The 19105-nt window shown below is 44.5% G+C and overlaps 2 protein-coding genes across 5 annotated transcripts in view; one reads left to right on the top strand and one right to left on the bottom strand.

Moving 5' to 3' along the window:
- nkain4 (sodium/potassium transporting ATPase interacting 4) overlaps positions 1-2653 on the bottom strand; it is a 46559-nt gene extending 43906 nt beyond the window's left edge. Inside the window, exon 1 of one of the 3 annotated variants that reach the window (XM_034589919.1) lies at positions 2177-2653. In XM_034589919.1, the coding sequence (XP_034445810.1) occupies positions 2177-2230 (54 nt within the window). In that variant the 5' untranslated portion in view covers positions 2231-2653. The remainder of the gene's footprint in view (positions 1-2176) is intronic. The other 2 variants (XM_034589917.1, XM_034589920.1) reach the window with 2 other exon arrangements.
- A 4855-nt stretch (positions 2654-7508) lies between these two features.
- LOC117764849 (basic salivary proline-rich protein 2) overlaps positions 7509-19105 on the top strand; it is a 38905-nt gene continuing 27308 nt past the window's right edge. Inside the window, exon 1 of one of the 2 annotated variants that reach the window (XM_034590940.1) lies at positions 7509-7913. The gene's annotated coding sequence lies outside the window, so the exon portion shown is untranslated. The remainder of the gene's footprint in view (positions 7914-19105) is intronic. The other variant, XM_034590939.1, reaches the window with a different exon arrangement.

Below are 19105 nucleotides of genomic sequence, written 5' to 3'. Positions count from 1 at the left end.
AGATGCCAAAAGAGGTTTGATCAAAGCACTCTGCCGGCTAATTAGCACACGCAGCGGTTCACAGGGGCTATTTTTACATCTGAGGAGCAGAGTACCTTGTTTTGTTAATGGTAGTTTTACCCCTGTAATGGACTGGGAATAAGCCGGCTCATTTTCAATGCATAGGTTTCAGCCAGGGGAGAGTGGAGGGGCCCCTTGGCCGTGCTGCTCCACACACACACACACGTATATTAATGTGGACACGCACACGTATACACACACACATGCACATAAACAAACGCCTGCAACCTGATGACCTTTCAAGGGTCTTGCAGGGTTTAATGTAACCCCTCTTTGCAGGTTTAACCCAGAAGTGTGCAGGTGTGTGTGTGTGTGTGTGTGTGTGTGTGTGTGTGTGTGTGTGTGTGTGTGTGTGTTTCCGCAGACAGGAAGTGTCAGGTCATCCAGAAATAGTGCCAGGGGAAAACAAAGCGGTTTCCAGGAGTCTTCAGGGACTTTTTAGGGAGCCCGATGACAGCTTTATGAACCTCTTTACAAATGGTCGACCCTCTTTCTCCCTAATGAGGCAAAAAGAGAGTCTGGAAGGGAAAAGCAGGTGTGTCCCTCAAGGTGGGTTCATGCCCCTCCGTTTGTATGTGTGTGTGTGTGTGTGTCTTTGTCATTAGAGAACAAGTCAATTTCAATCAGGAAGCAACACCACATTGTCCTGAACCATATTGACCTCCGAGTTTCCTCTCCTGTGATGCTTAAACTTGACAGACGCACGGGTTTTGCACAGCAATACACACCGGCTCTCTATTAATTTTGAAGATGAAGTGAGGAAGGAGCAGCAGGGAACTCGGGCCGGAGGCAGCAAAGATTCACAGGAATGACCGAAAGAAGAAAAAACTGCCACAGAGACTTTTCCTAATCCCATTCCTCTGTAAAAACGAATTCACCTCAGGCCAAAGACTCAAATCTAGATCAACGGCATCTTATATTTCTAAGAGAATTAAACTTGAGGTTGTATGAAACAGCAGCAAGAAACCAATGCTGGCTTGACTGGTAAACACAACATAATGAATTAAGAGATGTTTTTACTTTTCAGTCGTGGCTGATACCAGCTGCCATCACACATTTTTCCTTCTTCAGTTTTTCTTTGTTTTTGGATTCCCTCATGCATGTAACAATACATCAAAACTTCACCATTTGACTCTTTGTCTGAAGGGGGAGAGATTTTTACTGCTCCCTTAGCTGTTAAAAGTGGCATTTACTCGGGGGCTTATGGTGCGAGCAGGCTCAGTTTTAATACCGTCATAAATAACATCGTCACACTCTGTCAAGTGAACTCCACTCCGGGATGGTGACAAAGGCAAAGCCGGCCCGTGAGTCGACGGGAAGCATCATCTGAGGCTGCACGGTTACCATCAGTGAAAATGTCACAGTCCACACTTCACTGATCGGAAATTGAAACGCTCCAACGAGCTAAAAGTCACTGCAGCCACTGTTTTTATTCTTGATAAACACTTCAAAACGTTAAGATCGGAGCCTGATGTCTTAGAATAGACGCTTTCCAACATGAATCTGGATATTAATCTAGAATGCAGACACTGGCTTTGACCCTATGCCTCTTTCGGAACCATGGGATGCTGTCTCCAGGTGATTTCTCTGGATCTGAGCATACATACATACATACATACATACATACATACATAGGTAATCCACAAGAGAAAATCCATAGATCTGCTGAAGCACTATCATCACACAGCATATTCACCCCCAAACTGTCCATCACTGTGGAGGCACTAACTTGCAGCTGTGTGAGTGCCGAGCTGACTTCATCTCACCATATGTTTTCTGTCACAACAACTTAGTTCCTCGCGGATCAGACAGAGAAATAAAAACAACATTTGCTATCATGGAACAACTTGTTGTGATTTCTGCTCAAACACGAAATCAGCAAATGTCAGAGTGAATGAAATGTGCTGGAAAATATGAAAACATGGACGTGAGCATCTGTTAGTTGTGGAACTAATGGGTGTTTCTGACAAACATGAGTTTTCAACACTGCAGGAGAACAAGCCACAGCTTCTGGTGACAAATCAACATCCACATTTTATTGTAAAAGCATCATTCTAATTAATTTCATGGCAACATTAATGTTTCTTTCTCATTGATAGAACTTGAGTCAACTCACCAACTGTAAAGTGCAGATAAAGATGAGGGTGCATCGCCCGCTGCAGCAGCCCATTGTGTTGTGTCAGCGGGGAAAACGTGACTCGGAGCCGGGAGACAAGGAACCTGGAAGCGGGTCGGAGGAGCTCTCAAATGCGCCGAGCGGACTCCAGGCACCGGTGTCCCATTCTCCTCCCCCTGGTGCTCCTCTCTTCTCTTTGCCCCAGAGCCAGACGACAAGCCCCGGGTAGGGAAGGATCTCTGTGCCGCTGAGGTCCGGGCTCTTGTTTTGTGAAGTGACTGCTGCTGCTGCTGCTGCCGCTGCTCCTGCCGGCCGGTCGCACACGAGGTGACTGACTGGGTGGAGGGCTGGTGTGTGGAATAGTAGGAGGGGGGTGGGAGGTGACTGTGGTGGTGGTGGTGGTTGTGGTGGTCTGGGCTGGGAAGGGGCTGATCTGACTGAAGGGCGTCAACTGGTTCCTGGAAGCTGTCTGTGGTGAGGCGGAGCAGAAAGTGCCACTTGATTCAAAAACTGTTTAAACAGAGACGGTCAATTTATTGTCATGGTGACCAATTACTCTAATCAGCCAATCAGACTCCTGCGCCAAATAGATAACAGCAGTGAAGCTGATGTCGAATAGCTGCGCGTTAGTATTGTCAAATGTTATTGATCCATAATGGTGTCTATTAATATTATGTCCCATTTTGAAATTGGGTGATTTTCATGTGACTGTGTTAAGGAGTTCAATTAGCTGCCACTCATGAGCAACTGGCGCCATCCTGTGGCCATGTGAGGCACATACTGACAAGCTCCAAAAAAAAAAGCTCTGCACATTTTAGTCCACAGGGTCATTATTCAAAATGGAAGCCAAAGCATCAGTGATATGATTTGTGTTTTAATTTCACTGTCATGTTTGGCGTCATTCCTCTAAAGCTTTAACAGCCTCTACATTCAAATTCACATAGTTCGATTCATTTAATTCAGTTCAATGTCTTTACTTTACCTTCCAGTGTAACATAGAGGCATTACTCTAATATTTAAATATAAATGCATATTAAAAACACAAGCAATACATATAATGAAAGGTAAGGTCTTTACACAGATGAGTATGTGTACTCACTTATATTTTACATACAAATATTGCTACATGTTGAATATCATTACACTTGGTTAAGTTCCTTCTCTATAGCACCACATCTGATAAAACACATGTTGGATGTGTGTGTGTGTGTGTGTGTGTGTGTGTGTGTGTGTGTGTGTGTGTGTGTGTGTGTGTGTGGGGGGGGGGGGGGGGGGGGGGGGTTCTGGTTGAAATAATATTTTCAAATTGTAATATAACACAACTTTCACTCTCACTCTGCCCCTCTTCCTTTAGTTTGCCTTCTGGGTAGCCGCTGCTTAGTGTGATATATAATAGAAAAGATCTTAAAAGCTGCTCTCACAGTCACCCTCCTCCTCCTCCTCCTCCTCTTCCTCCTCCTCCTCTCTCAGAGCGTGTGTGGAGGGGCCAACCTCTCTCCTCAGCAGCTTGATAAATGTTTTACGCATCTGCGGCCTAACTGAGGGAACACTTCACATCTCATTTTGTCACACAAGCTCCTCTGCTCTGCCCATTTTAAGAAACCTGTCCACCCTTCTCCTCTCTTCTCTTCTCTTCTCTTCTCTTCTCTCCTCTCCTCTCCTCTCCTCTCCTCTCCTCTCCTCTCCCCCCTGTCCCACGCCACCATGCCCACCTGCGTCCAGCTGGGACCCAGGAGGAGCTCCTCCTTCCTCGCCAAAAATAACCTCAGGGTATTAATGGAAACAAGCTGTTTTTTCCATTTGAAAAGTAAAAAAGCATTTCTTTCATCATGAAGACTCAAAACTAAAACATAAAATTAGCATCGTGATCACTTTGAAGCCTCAGCATCACTGCAGGAGCCCTGCAGACTTGCATCAGTCTATAGTGAAGTCTATTAATGATTAATAGTTTGTGTCACTTTTATACATTTATTCATGTAACAAGTTTCTCAGACAGGCACATACCTCTTGTGTTATGTAATACAACGTAGGGTTACTCCATGTTGAAGTACACGCAGGCCTATAGCCCATTTACCTTTTGAAGACTTTGATGCAAAGCTGACTATAGTTTAGCCATTTTTATGCCAGTCTCATATATAAGTTCCGTTCTTTTTGGGGCAAATCAATTTTGACTCAAGATCCACTTACTAGCTTTTACAGGGCATTTTGTCTGTCTTCATCAACTGATCAAGAGGAGAAAAATGCAACTAATAAAATCACAACAGCTACAAAGCAACACCGATGAAGACTGTGTGATAGAGTTGAAAGCTCCAGAAAAATCTAATTTAGGACTTATTGCATGCAAAATCGATTGTTCTGTCAAACACATTCAACAACAAATCCAAGAGAATCTATTTGCCTAAATCATGTAATGTAAAAGCTTGAGTGAGTATATGAAGTGCGTGTGTGTGTGTGTGTGTGTGTGTGTGTGTGTGTGTGTGTGTGTGTGTGTGTGTGTGTGTGTGTGTGTGTGTGTGTGTGTGTGTGTGTGTGTGTGTGTGTGTATTGAATTACCCAGTTGGTTTCTAACAGCTGTCACGTCTTACTGTTACACATGAAGCCAGCCAGTGTAAGAGCTGCTAGTAGAATACATTAGTCACTGTCCTGCACTTCCTGAGCACACGAAGCTCACTCATTCACAAACCCATTTCGTATGAGGACATGTTTTTTGAATGTGTGCCATAAAAATGTCGGCGTGTGCATATCTGGGGTGGTGGGTGGGAGAGAGTGATGCTGGGAAAGTGGAGCTGAGGCAGAAATAAGGTCACTGTTATAGTTCTATTAGAAGCCTTGATGGAGGTTCTCCTTGCGTTCCCATTTTGCCCAAACGCCCCCTTATCGACTCACTCAGTGTGTGTGTGTGTGTGTGTGTCCAGAAGTCTTCTTCTTTCATGACAAGTGTGTCCAGACCCTCGGGGGCTGCTGTTCTTCTCGGAGACACTAACATGAAGTGACAGGAGAGCCAGCAGTGTGCTGCTCGGAGGGGACCTGCATTGTGGAGGAGACCCAGGAGTCTGGCTCGTCGAGGACAACAATAGAAAAAAAAGCCCTCAAAAGGACGAGGCTTTTCTCCCTTTCAGAGCGCCCGAGGCTGTCGCTTCTAGTTCTCCAACCCTTTCTTTCTTTTATCCTTCTTTCTCAGTTTCTCTCCTCACACATTTTGGCGCCCAAACACAAGAGAGGAAATTCCTCGTCCTGTTTTCAGTAATAACAGCCAGGTCATCGTGTCTGAGGCCGGAGGAGACCTGAGAGCGAAACAGATTTCATCCTCTCTTATCCCCACATCAGCCTGAATGACTTGATTCCCCCCAAAATGATTGTGGTGCAGCAGCAGTTTGCTGTGTCACCTGGAGAACTGTTGTTGTACAGGATGTTTTCTTTTACACACACACACTGAGGCAAATAATACATCCTCACCAAACATGATATCATCAGCAGAACGAGCTGCTCCCTTCATCTCTGCCGTGCATTTATCAACACAAACACAGAGCTGCAAATTACATCTTCCACTGCTGTCCGACCAGCATATGAAGGCTTTCTTTATTTAGATCCAGGCTCATAAAAGATTAAGATTACGCATGAGCCCTTGGAGGCAGAGTCTCATTTGTTGTTTTTTTCTATTCTCCATTATCTTTTCTGTGCCATGAAGAGAGTTCCAGACTCGATGAAGAATACATACAGAGGCTATCACGAGGAGCATGTCAATTATTTAATGGTGGATTATGCTTTGGTGAAGAGATACTGGTCCACATAATCATTTTTCAGCAATTGGGGTTATCCTAACGCTCGCCACCTGGAGGCGCTCCTCTGTTAAAGGGTTTTTAATTGAATGGACGCCTTCACAGCTGTGTCAAGCTAGACACAAGCCGGGAAACAGGCGGAAATCAGGTAGGTGTCCTTCAAAATAAAAGCATTCTGGTTGAGCTACAAGCAGTTTGACAGTGAATCTGTGTTTTGTGAAGCGAGATTCTCCAGTTAATGTCGTCATACAAGATCAGTGCTGACAGAACAATCAGCAATGAGGCTTCATCTAAACCAGACAATGAGCTGGGAGAGACTCATACGTGTCACTCACTTACTAAGTTGTTTATTTATTTATTGAAATCATTTTTATTTAAATACATTTATTTAAGCTTGTCTGCCTGAACAAGGTTTAGGAAAGTAGGCCTTTGGGTTTCGGGAGTTCATTGTAGGCTGAATATATATATGAGGCCAAATATGTCTTAAAATATCCCTCATCTCATAAATAGTTAATAAAAGAGGTTAACCTAGTTTAATTAGTTTTTGTTTTTTAAGTGCTATTTTTAAAGGGGATAAACATAGACAGTGAAATGAGCATGGAGCATGGCTGGTGGGAATTAGTATTTAGCTCAACACTAAATTGTTACGACTGAAGTGTTTCTCTCTGGTATTTGTTGTACAAACTCGACCTGTGTTTCCTCTTGCTGTTTCATGTTGGATGGTTAGAAGGGACGTCAGCACACGATTGGCTTGACCATAGCCTATAAAGTGAAAAACAGCTGATTGCATTGAAAGTCTGTATGATAACATGGTATAATTACGTGATTAAATATGTACAAATGTATGTGGTTATAGTCTTTACTTCATAAGGGTTTCATAAGGGAACGGTTTGGCCTTGGTGGAGGAATGTGCTCCACTGAGTGTAATTCTAGTTTTTCCTTTATTTAATTTCCCCAGACTTGACGAAACATATAAAGACAATGATGTCATTCGTTTGTTAAAGGGATAGTTCACCCAAAAACTGAAAATCCACTCATTATCTACTCACCACTGTGCCGATGGAGGGATGGGTGAAGTGTCTGAGTCCCCAAAACACTTTTGGAGTTTCAGGAGTAAACAGCGTTGCAACCAAATCCAATACAATTGAATTAACCGTCGATCCCTTCTTTAAACGTAAAACACAACAGAAACAAAACTTGAAATGCTTCCATACTGCTCCTGTGGTGTCATCCAAGTGTCCGTAAGCCCCGACATTCAAATTAAACTTGAAACAAGGTTATTTACACCATGTTTTTAGCCTAAATGTCTGCTGTGATCCAGAGGAGGATATCAGAGGCATCAACAAAATTACAATATTTACAACATTGATTAGAAGAAACTGTTTAACTGTGTAACATAATGGAAAAGTGTGTCAATGTTATTTATTCAGTCTTTGTACGTAAGAAAGACTTCTCCAAACATACAGACAATGGTGTCATTCGTTTGTTTAAGACGTGTGTTATTCTGAAAGGCTGCACAGGAAGCAGGACTCGTCACTACACGTGCCTTGACGGCGGTGTGAGTCACATGGTGCTGCCTGACGGAGGGAGCTGATGGAGCCAGATGAGGGAGGCAGGAGGCGAGCCCCTCCGGTTGCGCGTCAGCATCCCCTCAAATAGGAATCTGCTGCTGTCACTTCTGCTCCACATTCCGAGAGGCGAACCGCCGAAGCCCCCCCAGAAACCACAACTCAAAGCCCAACTCCGTCTGGCATGCAGCTGATTTTTTTTGTTCTAGTATTTTGCATGTGATGGCCAAGGAAGAAGAGTAAGGGGCGGCTGTGCGCTGTGAGGAGGCTGGAGCTCTCCAAAGAATGATAGTGAGGACCAGGGCGCGCTGTCCCGGGAGAACTCATCCGAAGAGCTGGCACCGAGGCACCGGGATGCTCCTGTGACGCACCGGGTGGGGGGGTGGACCGGTGAGTACAACCCGATCTGTACCCTCACATCCTGCTTCCACTTTTGGTGACATGTGTGTTTCCGTTGGACAAGTCCCCGCTTATCGCCTCGGAATCGATCCCCCACCTGTCTGATCGATCGTCCACGAGCTCGTCACCGTCACCACCGATTGGTCAGAAACGTGTGAAAGTTGCGATGGCAATTTGGAATTTGTTCTCACCTCCCGCCTCCACCCCGCACGCACCCGCAACTTAACGCACGCAACGCAAGCATCGAATGCCGTGCGGTGCGCTTTACGCGGTGGGTGGCGCCTGGGTGGTCCATGGTGCATGTACCCTATACAAGTTTGTGATTAGAGGGAACATGTGTTGCACGCTGCGGTCACCACCAGGCTAATTATTAAAAGGGTTTTTTTTTTTTTTGTTGGGGGGGGGCTCTCATCACTAATCCGCTCATGGGCCTGGAGGGCGTGGGTTTTGCTGTGCGTGATGATAAGGAGGGAGGCACCAGCTCCACTCACACAGCAGGGTTGATTAATTATGATCTCACAACTGATGAACTCACCGAGGTGCCAAAGAGGAGGCAGGGAAACTGAAATCTCGCCTTTTTTAAAATATCAATTAACTCTCGATTCTCCTAATTGATCCACGACAGTGAGGATGATTTCAACCAGAGCGTAAATTCTATCTGCTGAGAAACACCAGCGGCGTCGATTAAAGCTGTTTACCTTGAAATAACTGCGATTTCCAGGTGAGTCAATAATCCTCAGCACAAATATCTCATGCAGTCTGCGATGGTTTCCCCCCCCTCCTCACCTGTAATAAGCTGCTTCCTGTGCTGCTGGATGTGTGGGTGTGGGTGAGAGCAGAACTTCCACAGCAGCCTCAGTGCATGTAGATGAATGAAATCCACTTACTATGCACCAAGGGTTCCCATCTCCAGTGTGCATGCATGTAAGTGTGTCTGTGTGTGTCTGTGTCTCTGTGTGTGTGTGTGTGTGTGTGTATTTCACCTCATTACACTCATTGTGTTGACTTAAGCAGGAGGGTCACCCCTGAGGCCCGTTCTCCTGCCTTATTGAGGAGTGATGCCCTGAATTACACCAGCCTCCCGCTGATTGCAGGAGCACACGAGCACACTGGGAGAGAGGGCTTTCAGCTTACGTGTGAAGTTCACGACTGTTACTTCAACCCCAGCATCGTGTGTGTGTGTGTGTGGATGTGACATGTATTTCCTGGTGCAGATACTTCATGTCAGTGTGTTACACAATCACCAGGTATAGGAGGCAGCCCCCCCCCCCCCCCCCCACCCACCCCTCAACAACCTCTCACTACACGTGTGTTCTGCTGAGAGGTGCTTGACTCTCAGATGTCGTATGTGTTTCAAATTTTGCGACGGAGCTCCACAGCTCTGGTTCGAATCCCGGGCAATTAAAGCTCCCAGTCTGCCCACGCACACTTTGTACAGGAGCTCCTCTTTTCTTGTGTTGTTCGACAAACTGACAACCCACCCCCCCCACCCTCTCTCCTTTACAGCCTGTGTGCTGCGTTTCTCCCGAAGGCGTTCTCAAAATTCTCCCTGTGTATGTATTAAACATCAAGCATGTCCAACTGCAGGCGCCGGGGCCGAGCACTTAAAGGCAGAGTCAGCCTTCTGTGGAGGGTGACAGAACAGTCAGATGGCCCCCACAGGGCAGAGAACAATTCCTGCTGCTGATGCACCCAAGGCGACAGGACTGGAGCGCTCCCTTCTCCTCCACCCACCCGCCCGCCCCCCCCCCCCTGCCTCCGCTCTCCTCCACCCGCCATTCCATCATCCCTCCCCACCTTCCTCTCATGGAAATAACCAAGCTCTCTCGGGTTGACTCGCACACACCTGCACCAGCTTCTTCCCCTTTCGCCTCCGACGTGTGCACGCGCACACACATGAAACATGTATTGCTCTCTTTCATAAACACACATGGAGTCATATTACGATCATAACCGCTGTTGCGCGCACACACACACACACACACACACACACACACACACACACACACACACACACACACACACACACACACACACACCGTCTTATATCCACAGTCATGATTTCTTGTGCTCACTGTCATACACAGCTATTCTCTCCAACACACATCCACCCAGTGGTCACTTCATCACATGTTTCAACTGTTCTGCCTTGAAGTCGACTTTGATGATGCCTGTAATGCTCAGTTTGTATAGAGCGATTTCTTGAATTCCCATGTTGTATCTCTGATGTCATAGTCAGGAATGGTGTCCTACTGGACTTCAGGTGTTTCTAATAAGATGTAAGAAAATAATGAACACCTCTCAATATGAAGCAGTCCAGGACATCTCAACCTCTAACTATGATCTTGGTCACATGTATAATTCCAGTGGATCGTAGAGTTGTATTGGCGGCACGGTGGTGCAGTGGTTAGCCTCACAGCATGAATGCTCCGGGTTTGAACCTGACGGCTGAGCAGGGGCTCGTGTCTGCGAGGGGTTTTCTCTGGGTGCTCCAGCTCTCCTCCCACTGTCCAAACACAGGCAGCTTGGGTTAGGTTTTGAATGTTGGCCCTGCGATACACTGGCAGCACCTGGCCTATAGCACCACTTCTACCCTCAGAGGATTCGTGGTATAGATAATGGATTAATGGATGCAGAGATGTAACCAATAAACCACATAATGTACCAAATAGTGTCTAATGAGCGTAAGTAGCTGATACACAGCACTATTCTCGCTTATACATAAAACTATACTCTTATTTGAGATACTGTACTCAGAGGATTGGATTTAGAATCTTGGATTTAAAATCTGTAGATGCAAATTATGACTCTAATACAGAAACTGTAAAAGTCCCTCAGGGTTTGTTTTGAGCTCAGTGACATTAACATACAGGTAGACGTGTGTGTGTGTGTGTATAACAGTGGCTGCTTTGTGAGAACATTATGTACAAACACATTTCCCGCGAATAAAGACCCGTCATTCCATAATACTGAAATGCCAAATAACATTTATAGCGTAAGATTGAGAATAGTAATGATAGTGGACTGTATCTCAGAGAAAATTACAGTACGTGTTACTTAGAATAGCCGTGTGTGCGAGAGAGAGAGCGTTTGATTGAAGTGTAAATAGCATTGAACTTTCGATTCATGGCCTGCAGCTCTTACAACTGTGGAGAGGAGAAAATAAATAATCAGACAAATCGTGCCGCTTCTGACCTTGCTATTGTTCCAGCAAAACCTGACACATTTTAAGCCTTTATTAAATGGTCTGTTGCTTAATTTAAATTTAAATATTAATGTCAGTGTTGTAGGTACAGGCTTCGTTTTTTAAGGAGTCCGTGAGCCAATTTGGAAACTGAGAATTTGAATGAAAGTAAAAACCCTTTCAAATATACACCTGGCTTAAGCACTAATATGTCGCAGCACATGCACAGTCACCCACAATCATTTCCTTATTGCACTTATCATATTCACACACACTCTTATTATCTATCAAACATATACACCGTCTACACACACTTTATTATCTATCAGACATGTTTTTTATTCTGAATCAGACAGAAAGACGCACACTCATACAAACTACCATTATATCTCATACACAGATGTATGATGGCGCATCTGTGAGTTATAATGAGACAACATTGAGTCACAGTTACTGAGGGTTTTAAAAAACGTCAGTTGTGGTTCTTTCGGGGAAAGGTGCATGAGCCCCACTGATCACACACCAAATGGTCCATGAATCTCCAAAAAAACGTGTTTGTGCACAACGTGTGTGCGTGCATGTCAGCTGTGTGCATAATAGCTCAGGGACCGGGGGGACGTAGATTGGCCAGCCAGCCAGACAGATGTGCCCTCGCCCGGACCCGGAGCGCGGGGGCCTGAAACCAGCCTGCCACCCAGCATTAGTGCCATGGATCCATGACCAAAGGGCTCAGGGCACCGAAACTCACTGTCTGCATAAAATGCTCTCAATTATTAATGCTGTGTACAGGGCAATAAGAAGCAGTGCTGCGGCCAATGGAGGAAACTAAGAACTTGGCACGGAAGAGAAAGGAGGGAAGAAAGAGTCAGTCAGGGTATGACGAGCAAAGAGAAGTGGAAATAAATGAATGGACCAAATACTTTTTTACTTTTCTGTGTAATTCTATAGTCAACTTACACATAATACGATATATATACCAAAAAAAGGTATAAAAGAGTGATGTTGATGCACTTTGGTAATGAAAAGAAAAAGGACCAGTGAGACCCTCATCTTTTTTCATACACTTCTCGTGTCCCGACTTTTCAATCCGCGCCTTCATCCATGCAGTCGCACAGGATCCTCCCCGTTCACCGCTGAGTGCCCAGGTAGTTTAGTGTCCGTCATGTCGGTGCACACTAAACACATCTCAGGCTGCGCACACAGCGTTGCAGTAGGTTGCCATTAGAGCAGGAGCACTGTAATTCATAAGTATTGATTGATGTCCGAGCAGCATCACAGCCTTAATGCCCCTGAACACGACCATACACAAGAGCAAACACTATAAATAAAGCAGCAGAGGGGGGGGAAAAAACTGCGATTTACATACATATGCTGTTAACTCCACATTATGTCTAATGTGATACAATCATAGCACAAGAATATTAAATAATCTGCTTGTTCCGAACATTGCAGCACCATTATTACATGTAGATAATGTACTCCATCCTCTGCTCCCCTCCTCTGAAGCTTGTGCTGCTCGCTGCTGTATTATCTTGAAATCTACATCCAGTTTTATTCCACGGGTCCTCAGCGCGGGGTCCGATGTGGAGAATAGGAGATCAATGTAATCGAATGTGTCCACCGACACGTGCGTTTGTTTCAGCAAACATTTGAATCAATGAAATTATAATCGGTTGGTTTGGAAAGTCCCAGTATCAGTTCCGCTGTAACTGATACTGGGACTTTTTAACTGAGGAAATATTCCCTCTTATATTTAGTGTTTATCACTGTGCCCTTTGATGTATTAGCTTTTCCGTAAAGACTTATAGTCGTGCATTGGTGTTCTCAGTTATCATTTATCATGGTCACTGCCACCTATGCCCCTTTTCTTTTTTAAATTTCATGCAAGTTAGGATGGCACTGTAGTTTAAAGTTCCACTCCAGTCGCTTATAACTCTCAATCACTTCTTACATATTCAAATGATTTTATTAAAAAAATTCTCTCTCTCGTGGCCTTTAAATGGCTTAAATGTAAATCTACACCTTCTGTCCTAACTTTGTGACTGGGACGAATATGCCCAAATGTGTTGGTCACATCCTGCACTGCTCACACTCAGCAAGTGATGATAATTCACATATATCTTTCACCCTTATTCCTGTATATGTGACTGTGCCCCTAAGGTGGAAGTGTTCAGCCGTGATGCCGACTGCTTATTTAGCTAAAGAAAACGTGGAGGGACTTGTTTATATGTTTAAAAACTTGATATTTCCTGGAGGGAGACTTTAAAAGCCCAAAGGGGAATCACAGCAAAATCAGCAGCCACAACATCCAGTGTGAAACTAATAAAGTAAAAATCTAAAGGAACATGAAGATATTTGTGTTACTTTACTGTTTAAGTAAAGTAAAATCCCTTACTTGACATAGCATCACTTTGAGTTCACCACACTGTGACCTCAGTTCTCTGCTGTTGGCCGGTTCCGCTCTCTGCCTTTCTCTCTGTGTCCCTGCTGAAAAGAGAGCAGTCACTTTTTATTTCTCATTGTAAAAGTTTAAGAGTTTGTCACTTCTAGTGGGCGGAGAAGTGTTTATACCAACAACAGCTTAATCTGCGCAAACAGAGCGAAGCATCTGGGTCTCATTAGCGGGGACGGGACGCTCTTCTTCATCGCACCCCGCGCTTTGTGTTTTATTTTATGCTCTCAGATCGGCACACTTTAACATAAAAATACTGCCTGCTGCCGCTTTAAGGGAGGGATTACATAACCGCCCCTCATGCTCTGATTTAGGCTGAGTGTCAGATCGGCTGCTCGGCGGTGGCAACAGGTGTGTTTCTTCAACACGCTACCCAGCACATATCAGATCCCATCAAGATACGGAAACAAAGCAGAACCAGCAGCTAAAACTCATGATGCAAGTGAAGCTCCTTCCGTCAGCCTGCAAACACAGCTGCAGTTGTTGCATCATCAGACGCAGATCATATATGAAGGTGCCACGGTTTGATTATAATAAGAAAACTCTCTTGTTAGTGAATCTCAGCAAAAGTTACTCACAGTCAAGTGTGATAAGGGCATAACTACCTCTGTCAAGGAGGTTATGTTTTCTCCTCTGCCCCTTTGTTTTGTTTGTTTCATGCAAAAACTACTGATTGGATTTCCCAGGAACTTGGTGAAAGGATGGTACAACCTTCTTTAAAATTGATAGATTTCCCATGGAATAATTCATGGATCTTGATGAAAGAATATCAGGCATATTATAGGGAACTGATCTATTAATTTGTGCAATTTGGTCCATCTTGATTAAATTTAAGGTTTCTGTATTCTGGGACTGTTGGGCCTGAGTGGATGTAGGCGGCGGAGCTCTACTGAGTGACATTCAAGGTGTATACTAGAAGGCTGTTCTGAGGGAGCGTACCTCTCCCATGTCTCGCCATGTTAAAGCAGTGTTTCCCATTCATTATCTAGACGGTGGTGACAACGTCCTATTCAAATTTGTCCCACCACGGTCTCCCAACGACCCCCAAAAACATTCTGCACTTCTCATAACAACATAAGAGATCTCTGACTAGGTGACCTCGCTCAGTTGCTGCATTGTATTGCTGTGTGCAGAACTATTTGCTGCACGCTCGCTCAAGCTATCGTCGATAAAATCTTTACCGTCCACACAGTCAGACCTCATAGTTTCCGCCCAGTTGTGGCATGTAGTGCAGCTGTCTCTCACATGCGAGAACTTTTTTTTCGCTCTTTAGTCTGTGTACCTGTCCCTCGGAATCACGTTAGAGGAACGTTAGGGCTCCTGCAAATGTGACCCGGCTCCAGCTATGTGAGACCCTGCTATTCTGTGGGAAACGCATTCAGAGAAAGTGAAACTACATTTCTGTATCTGCCCATCTACCCATGAAAACATGAGCTGGCAGAGGTCAAAATGTGGTGAAATGTATTCAGTTGCTTTGATGAAATATTCTGTTGCAGTTAAACTTCATGTGTTTTGTGTTTTTGTGTGGTGAAGTATTGCGTATCAAAGCTGTCACACATTAGGACTGAGCACAGTAGGTGAGGAACATGATACGTTACAGAATGTAATGTTGTGTGTATGTGTATGTGTTTGTGCGCGTATGTGTTTCTACACCCCCCTAAACCATCTGCCCATATTTGCCTATGAACAGTGTTTATGTGTAACTGGCTTCAGTTCTGATATAAACATGAAAACGAGCTGCGTCGCTCTTGAAGATGTCTCTTCCTGTTCGAGCCGGCGAAACCACGGGGCTGAGTTCACCTTTGCGAGAGTAGCTGTTTATCGATTCCTGTGACAGTCACGCAGGTGTTGACGATGGAGGATCAGCCTCTGCACTCAAAGAGCGATGACAGCGGGGCATTCACACTGACTGGTGTATTTATTTATTCATTAACAGGCGGTATGCTCCTCGGCTCTGCCTCTGAGGACTGTTTTCACCCGTTTCACCTCCTGAGGTTTGAGATGTAACCTTGCATTTGGTATCGGATGTGTCTTGGGTGTGCAGGATCTCACAAATACACACGTGCAGTAGCATCCACCTACGTGCCTCACCATGAATGAGCAAAGACTGTAGGGACATTGGAAGCTGGAGAAAGAATGAAGGGTGGAGTCAGGGGCCCTGGGGACCACGGAGAGGCAGATCCTATATTGATTGGTTTAGTAAGAGAATCCTCTGGCTTTAATGGTGCTGCTTAATAAGAGTGGCTTGTGGAAAGAGAGATCACATCAGCTGAACTCCACTCCAGAGGCTGCCTCCACTCTAAAGAACAGTTCACAGCAGAATCAAAACATTGTAAGAGGGGGCTAATCCATTCAGGTTACAGGTTCTGGCACGCAGCAACTTTTAGATTTGGAAATATCTTATATGAACATTACATGAGGGCTGGCGCTCAACAAAACATTGACACGTTTACATTGACACCAATATTCCTACTATTGACCTTATTCAGAGTTTCTAATAAAACATTCAATTCATATTCCTGTTTACATGTCAGTTGAGAGCATTATGATTCACATCATTACATCTTATTCCCCCAGGTTTAAAACCTCAAGCTGAGATAGTTTAATGTATGAATGATGCTACCATATTCTAACTTGGGTGTTTTCTATCAAATTTTCCAAAAGCTACAACTTTCTATTTTTCCATCTTGTTTACACACAGGGTATAAATAGTTGAACAGTTGGTAACTGTCGTATGTTGATGTTGCAAAATGCTGTGAAAACTCCAGGGTATTATAATCTGATTAAGACATATACATTTTTTACATAATACAACTCAACTCATGTCTTAATTTGATAGTTAATTATTGTGAGTTTGATCTTATTCAGGTTAAGGTAACCAGATAATGCTGTTTGCATGGCAGAGTCTTATTCAGACCTTCGTCCTAATCAGGTTAATATCAGACTATTGGTATCTGTGTAAACATAGTCAGAGACATTTTCTCTGTGAGGTCGGTTCAAATTTTAAAAAGGGAAATAAAAGTCCCAAACTTTAGTCACAGGGCAAAAGGTTGAGCACAGTATCACATATCTTCTAAAACCCTAAGCAGCCGTGTCGGGTAGTTGGCTACGTGGTAGGATCAGACACAATCAACCTTACCATCCTGCAGTAGAGTTGTAGAGCAGCATGGATGTTGTGGTTTTTGCATTGACGGTCTTTTTTTTTTTTTTTTTTTGTAGCTTCACACCCGATGTGTCTGTCTTGGTGTTAAGTCAAGAGCCTGGCTTCACAGAGACACTGAGCTATTTTAGGAGGCAGCACATTGTGTTAAGTGAGGAGGTGAACTGACACGACTGGGATTGAGACTTCTTGGTTTCTGAAAAACCTTTAAAATACCTTTATTTAGTACTTTGCTCCCACGACTCCTTGCAGATTGCACGCAGCTTCCATCAGATAACGGATAGCTACATAAGCAGGTAGCACATCAAAGCCAGAAGATACTAAACCACATTGTTGACGATAACTATTTTTACTTTTTTATTGCAAAATGTCATTTGTCAGCAGGAGTGTTATCTCAGTTTCCAGGCCATTTTAATTCCTGTGAAACAGACAGGAAAAAGAGATATTTTTGTCATCATTTGACATTTTAACACATAGATTATTAAATTCGAAGACGGTTTCCAACTATCATAACTTTGAAGAATGAAAGTGGATCGTATGATATGATACTTAGTGAGTGTGTGTGTGTGTGTGTGTGTGTGTGTGTGTGTGTGTGTGTGTGTGTGTGTGTGTGTGTGTGTTTCTTATTGAGAGAAGGGCCGGCGCTATTTTGGGCGGTTTTTGATGATTTAATTTTATTATTTATGTATTCACCTCCACATGAAAGAGAGCTGAGGTCCCAAGTGGTCTCTGTCTATTTCTCTCTCACACACTTTCTCTCTTTTATGCAAACACACACATAAATCCATATATATTTAGCCATTCACAACCACTTTTTGTAAACACTCGTCATTACTTTCAACTTTTTTGTATGATATTTTATTACATTCTACTATATTTGGTATCACATTTGATGGGATATATTCACCTCCACTCTCCCTCTGTCACAAAGACCCAGTGTAATCCGATACCTCTATATGTGCACGTCTGAGTGTGCACGTAGTTCATTGGGTCTGCCTGTGCTTCCACGTGTTTGTTGAAAGCACCTGCTGTGTTTGTCCCCTCCACTCACACATCTGATCGATAGCAAGCTGGGTCTGTCAGCGTGGTCGCTGTCATGGAATCGCCGCTAACCCAATTAACCACACTGTGCAGCAACCCAATTAGCAGAGCCCCTGCACTATGTTAACACTGTTGCACCGCACGCATGCATCTCCCTGGCATCAAACATACGAGGCCAGCCCGTCAAACACCGAGTGAAATAACCACTGGCATCATTTCCTTCTTCAATACTGCGCATCAATACCTGTAAAATATTCATGTTATATCATTTTTTTTATGTTTTTCTCATTGATATCTAAGCACTGTTGAGAAATTTCACATCAAAGTTATTACCACATACTTACAAAGGTACAGTGCACAACTGTACACGACCACTATGTACAGATTTATTGAGGGACTCGAAATTGGGTTCCAGGGTCTGAGTGGTGAGCAAGGTCCCATGGTGATGGTCAGGATGTAGCAGGCCTACATTCTATCCAGGAATGAATGTGAAGCGAATATCGCAGGTCAGAGTTCACCAAAGTTGAACTCCACGTGAAGCCACGATGCGATTTTATTTGTCCCCTCATATAATATTCTTACTTGTAAACATTGTGGATGTCGGCTTGAAACATGAAATATCATTTTCAGGCCCAGCAGCAAAGATTCCAGCTGGATCACATTAGTCATCTGTGACTTTTCTACAGTGTCAGAGGCTGTGAGTAGTGTAATGGATGAGCGGGAGTAGTAACTTGGCAGAAGCTGAGCCAGAGTGGAGGTGTAAGGTAGGTGGCCTTGGAGGAGAAGTGTAAAGAAAGGCAGCGTGACTCACCAAGAGAGGAGCCTGCACGCTCCACAGAGAGCAGCCCACAGAGCTCTCTCTCTGCTGTCTCCTCTCCATCTGTGGTGCTACGTAGGCTAGTCGGAGAGAGGGAGAGAGTGGTGGCAAACATGCATGTAGGTTCAACGTTTCAGAATTCACCTGCGGTAATGGTTTTTCCATAAGCCGCCATCGTCGAGGCCGACCCCGGCTTTTAAGACTGAATCAAATCGATGTCTTCTACATCTGTGGCTGCAAAGGAGCGGGGCGGCCTCTCTCTGTCTGCACAGCCTCGATAACACCGCTCAATGGGCCCGAGCCACCTTTCAAATGGAAATGGTATATCCAGGGAAAATTAGACACACTCATCGGGATGGTACTTAGCGCCGGGCGGTGAATGGGAGACGGCAGCATGACGGTTGAGGGGTGTGTCGCGCTGTGGCCTTGTCGTGTCACAGCTTAGCTTTTGCAGAGCGTTCGGGGCTTCGTGCTGTGCTTTTTTTCAGGGTCTGCTAAAATTTTACACACCCAAACACGCACCCACTGA

The sequence above is a fragment of the Hippoglossus hippoglossus genome, chromosome 7 (assembly GCF_009819705.1).
Source record: "Hippoglossus hippoglossus isolate fHipHip1 chromosome 7, fHipHip1.pri, whole genome shotgun sequence".
Taxonomy (NCBI): Eukaryota; Metazoa; Chordata; class Actinopteri; order Pleuronectiformes; family Pleuronectidae; genus Hippoglossus; species Hippoglossus hippoglossus.
The sequence above is the reverse complement of the archived record's forward strand: the minus strand, read 5'-3'. Positions and strand labels throughout refer to the sequence as shown.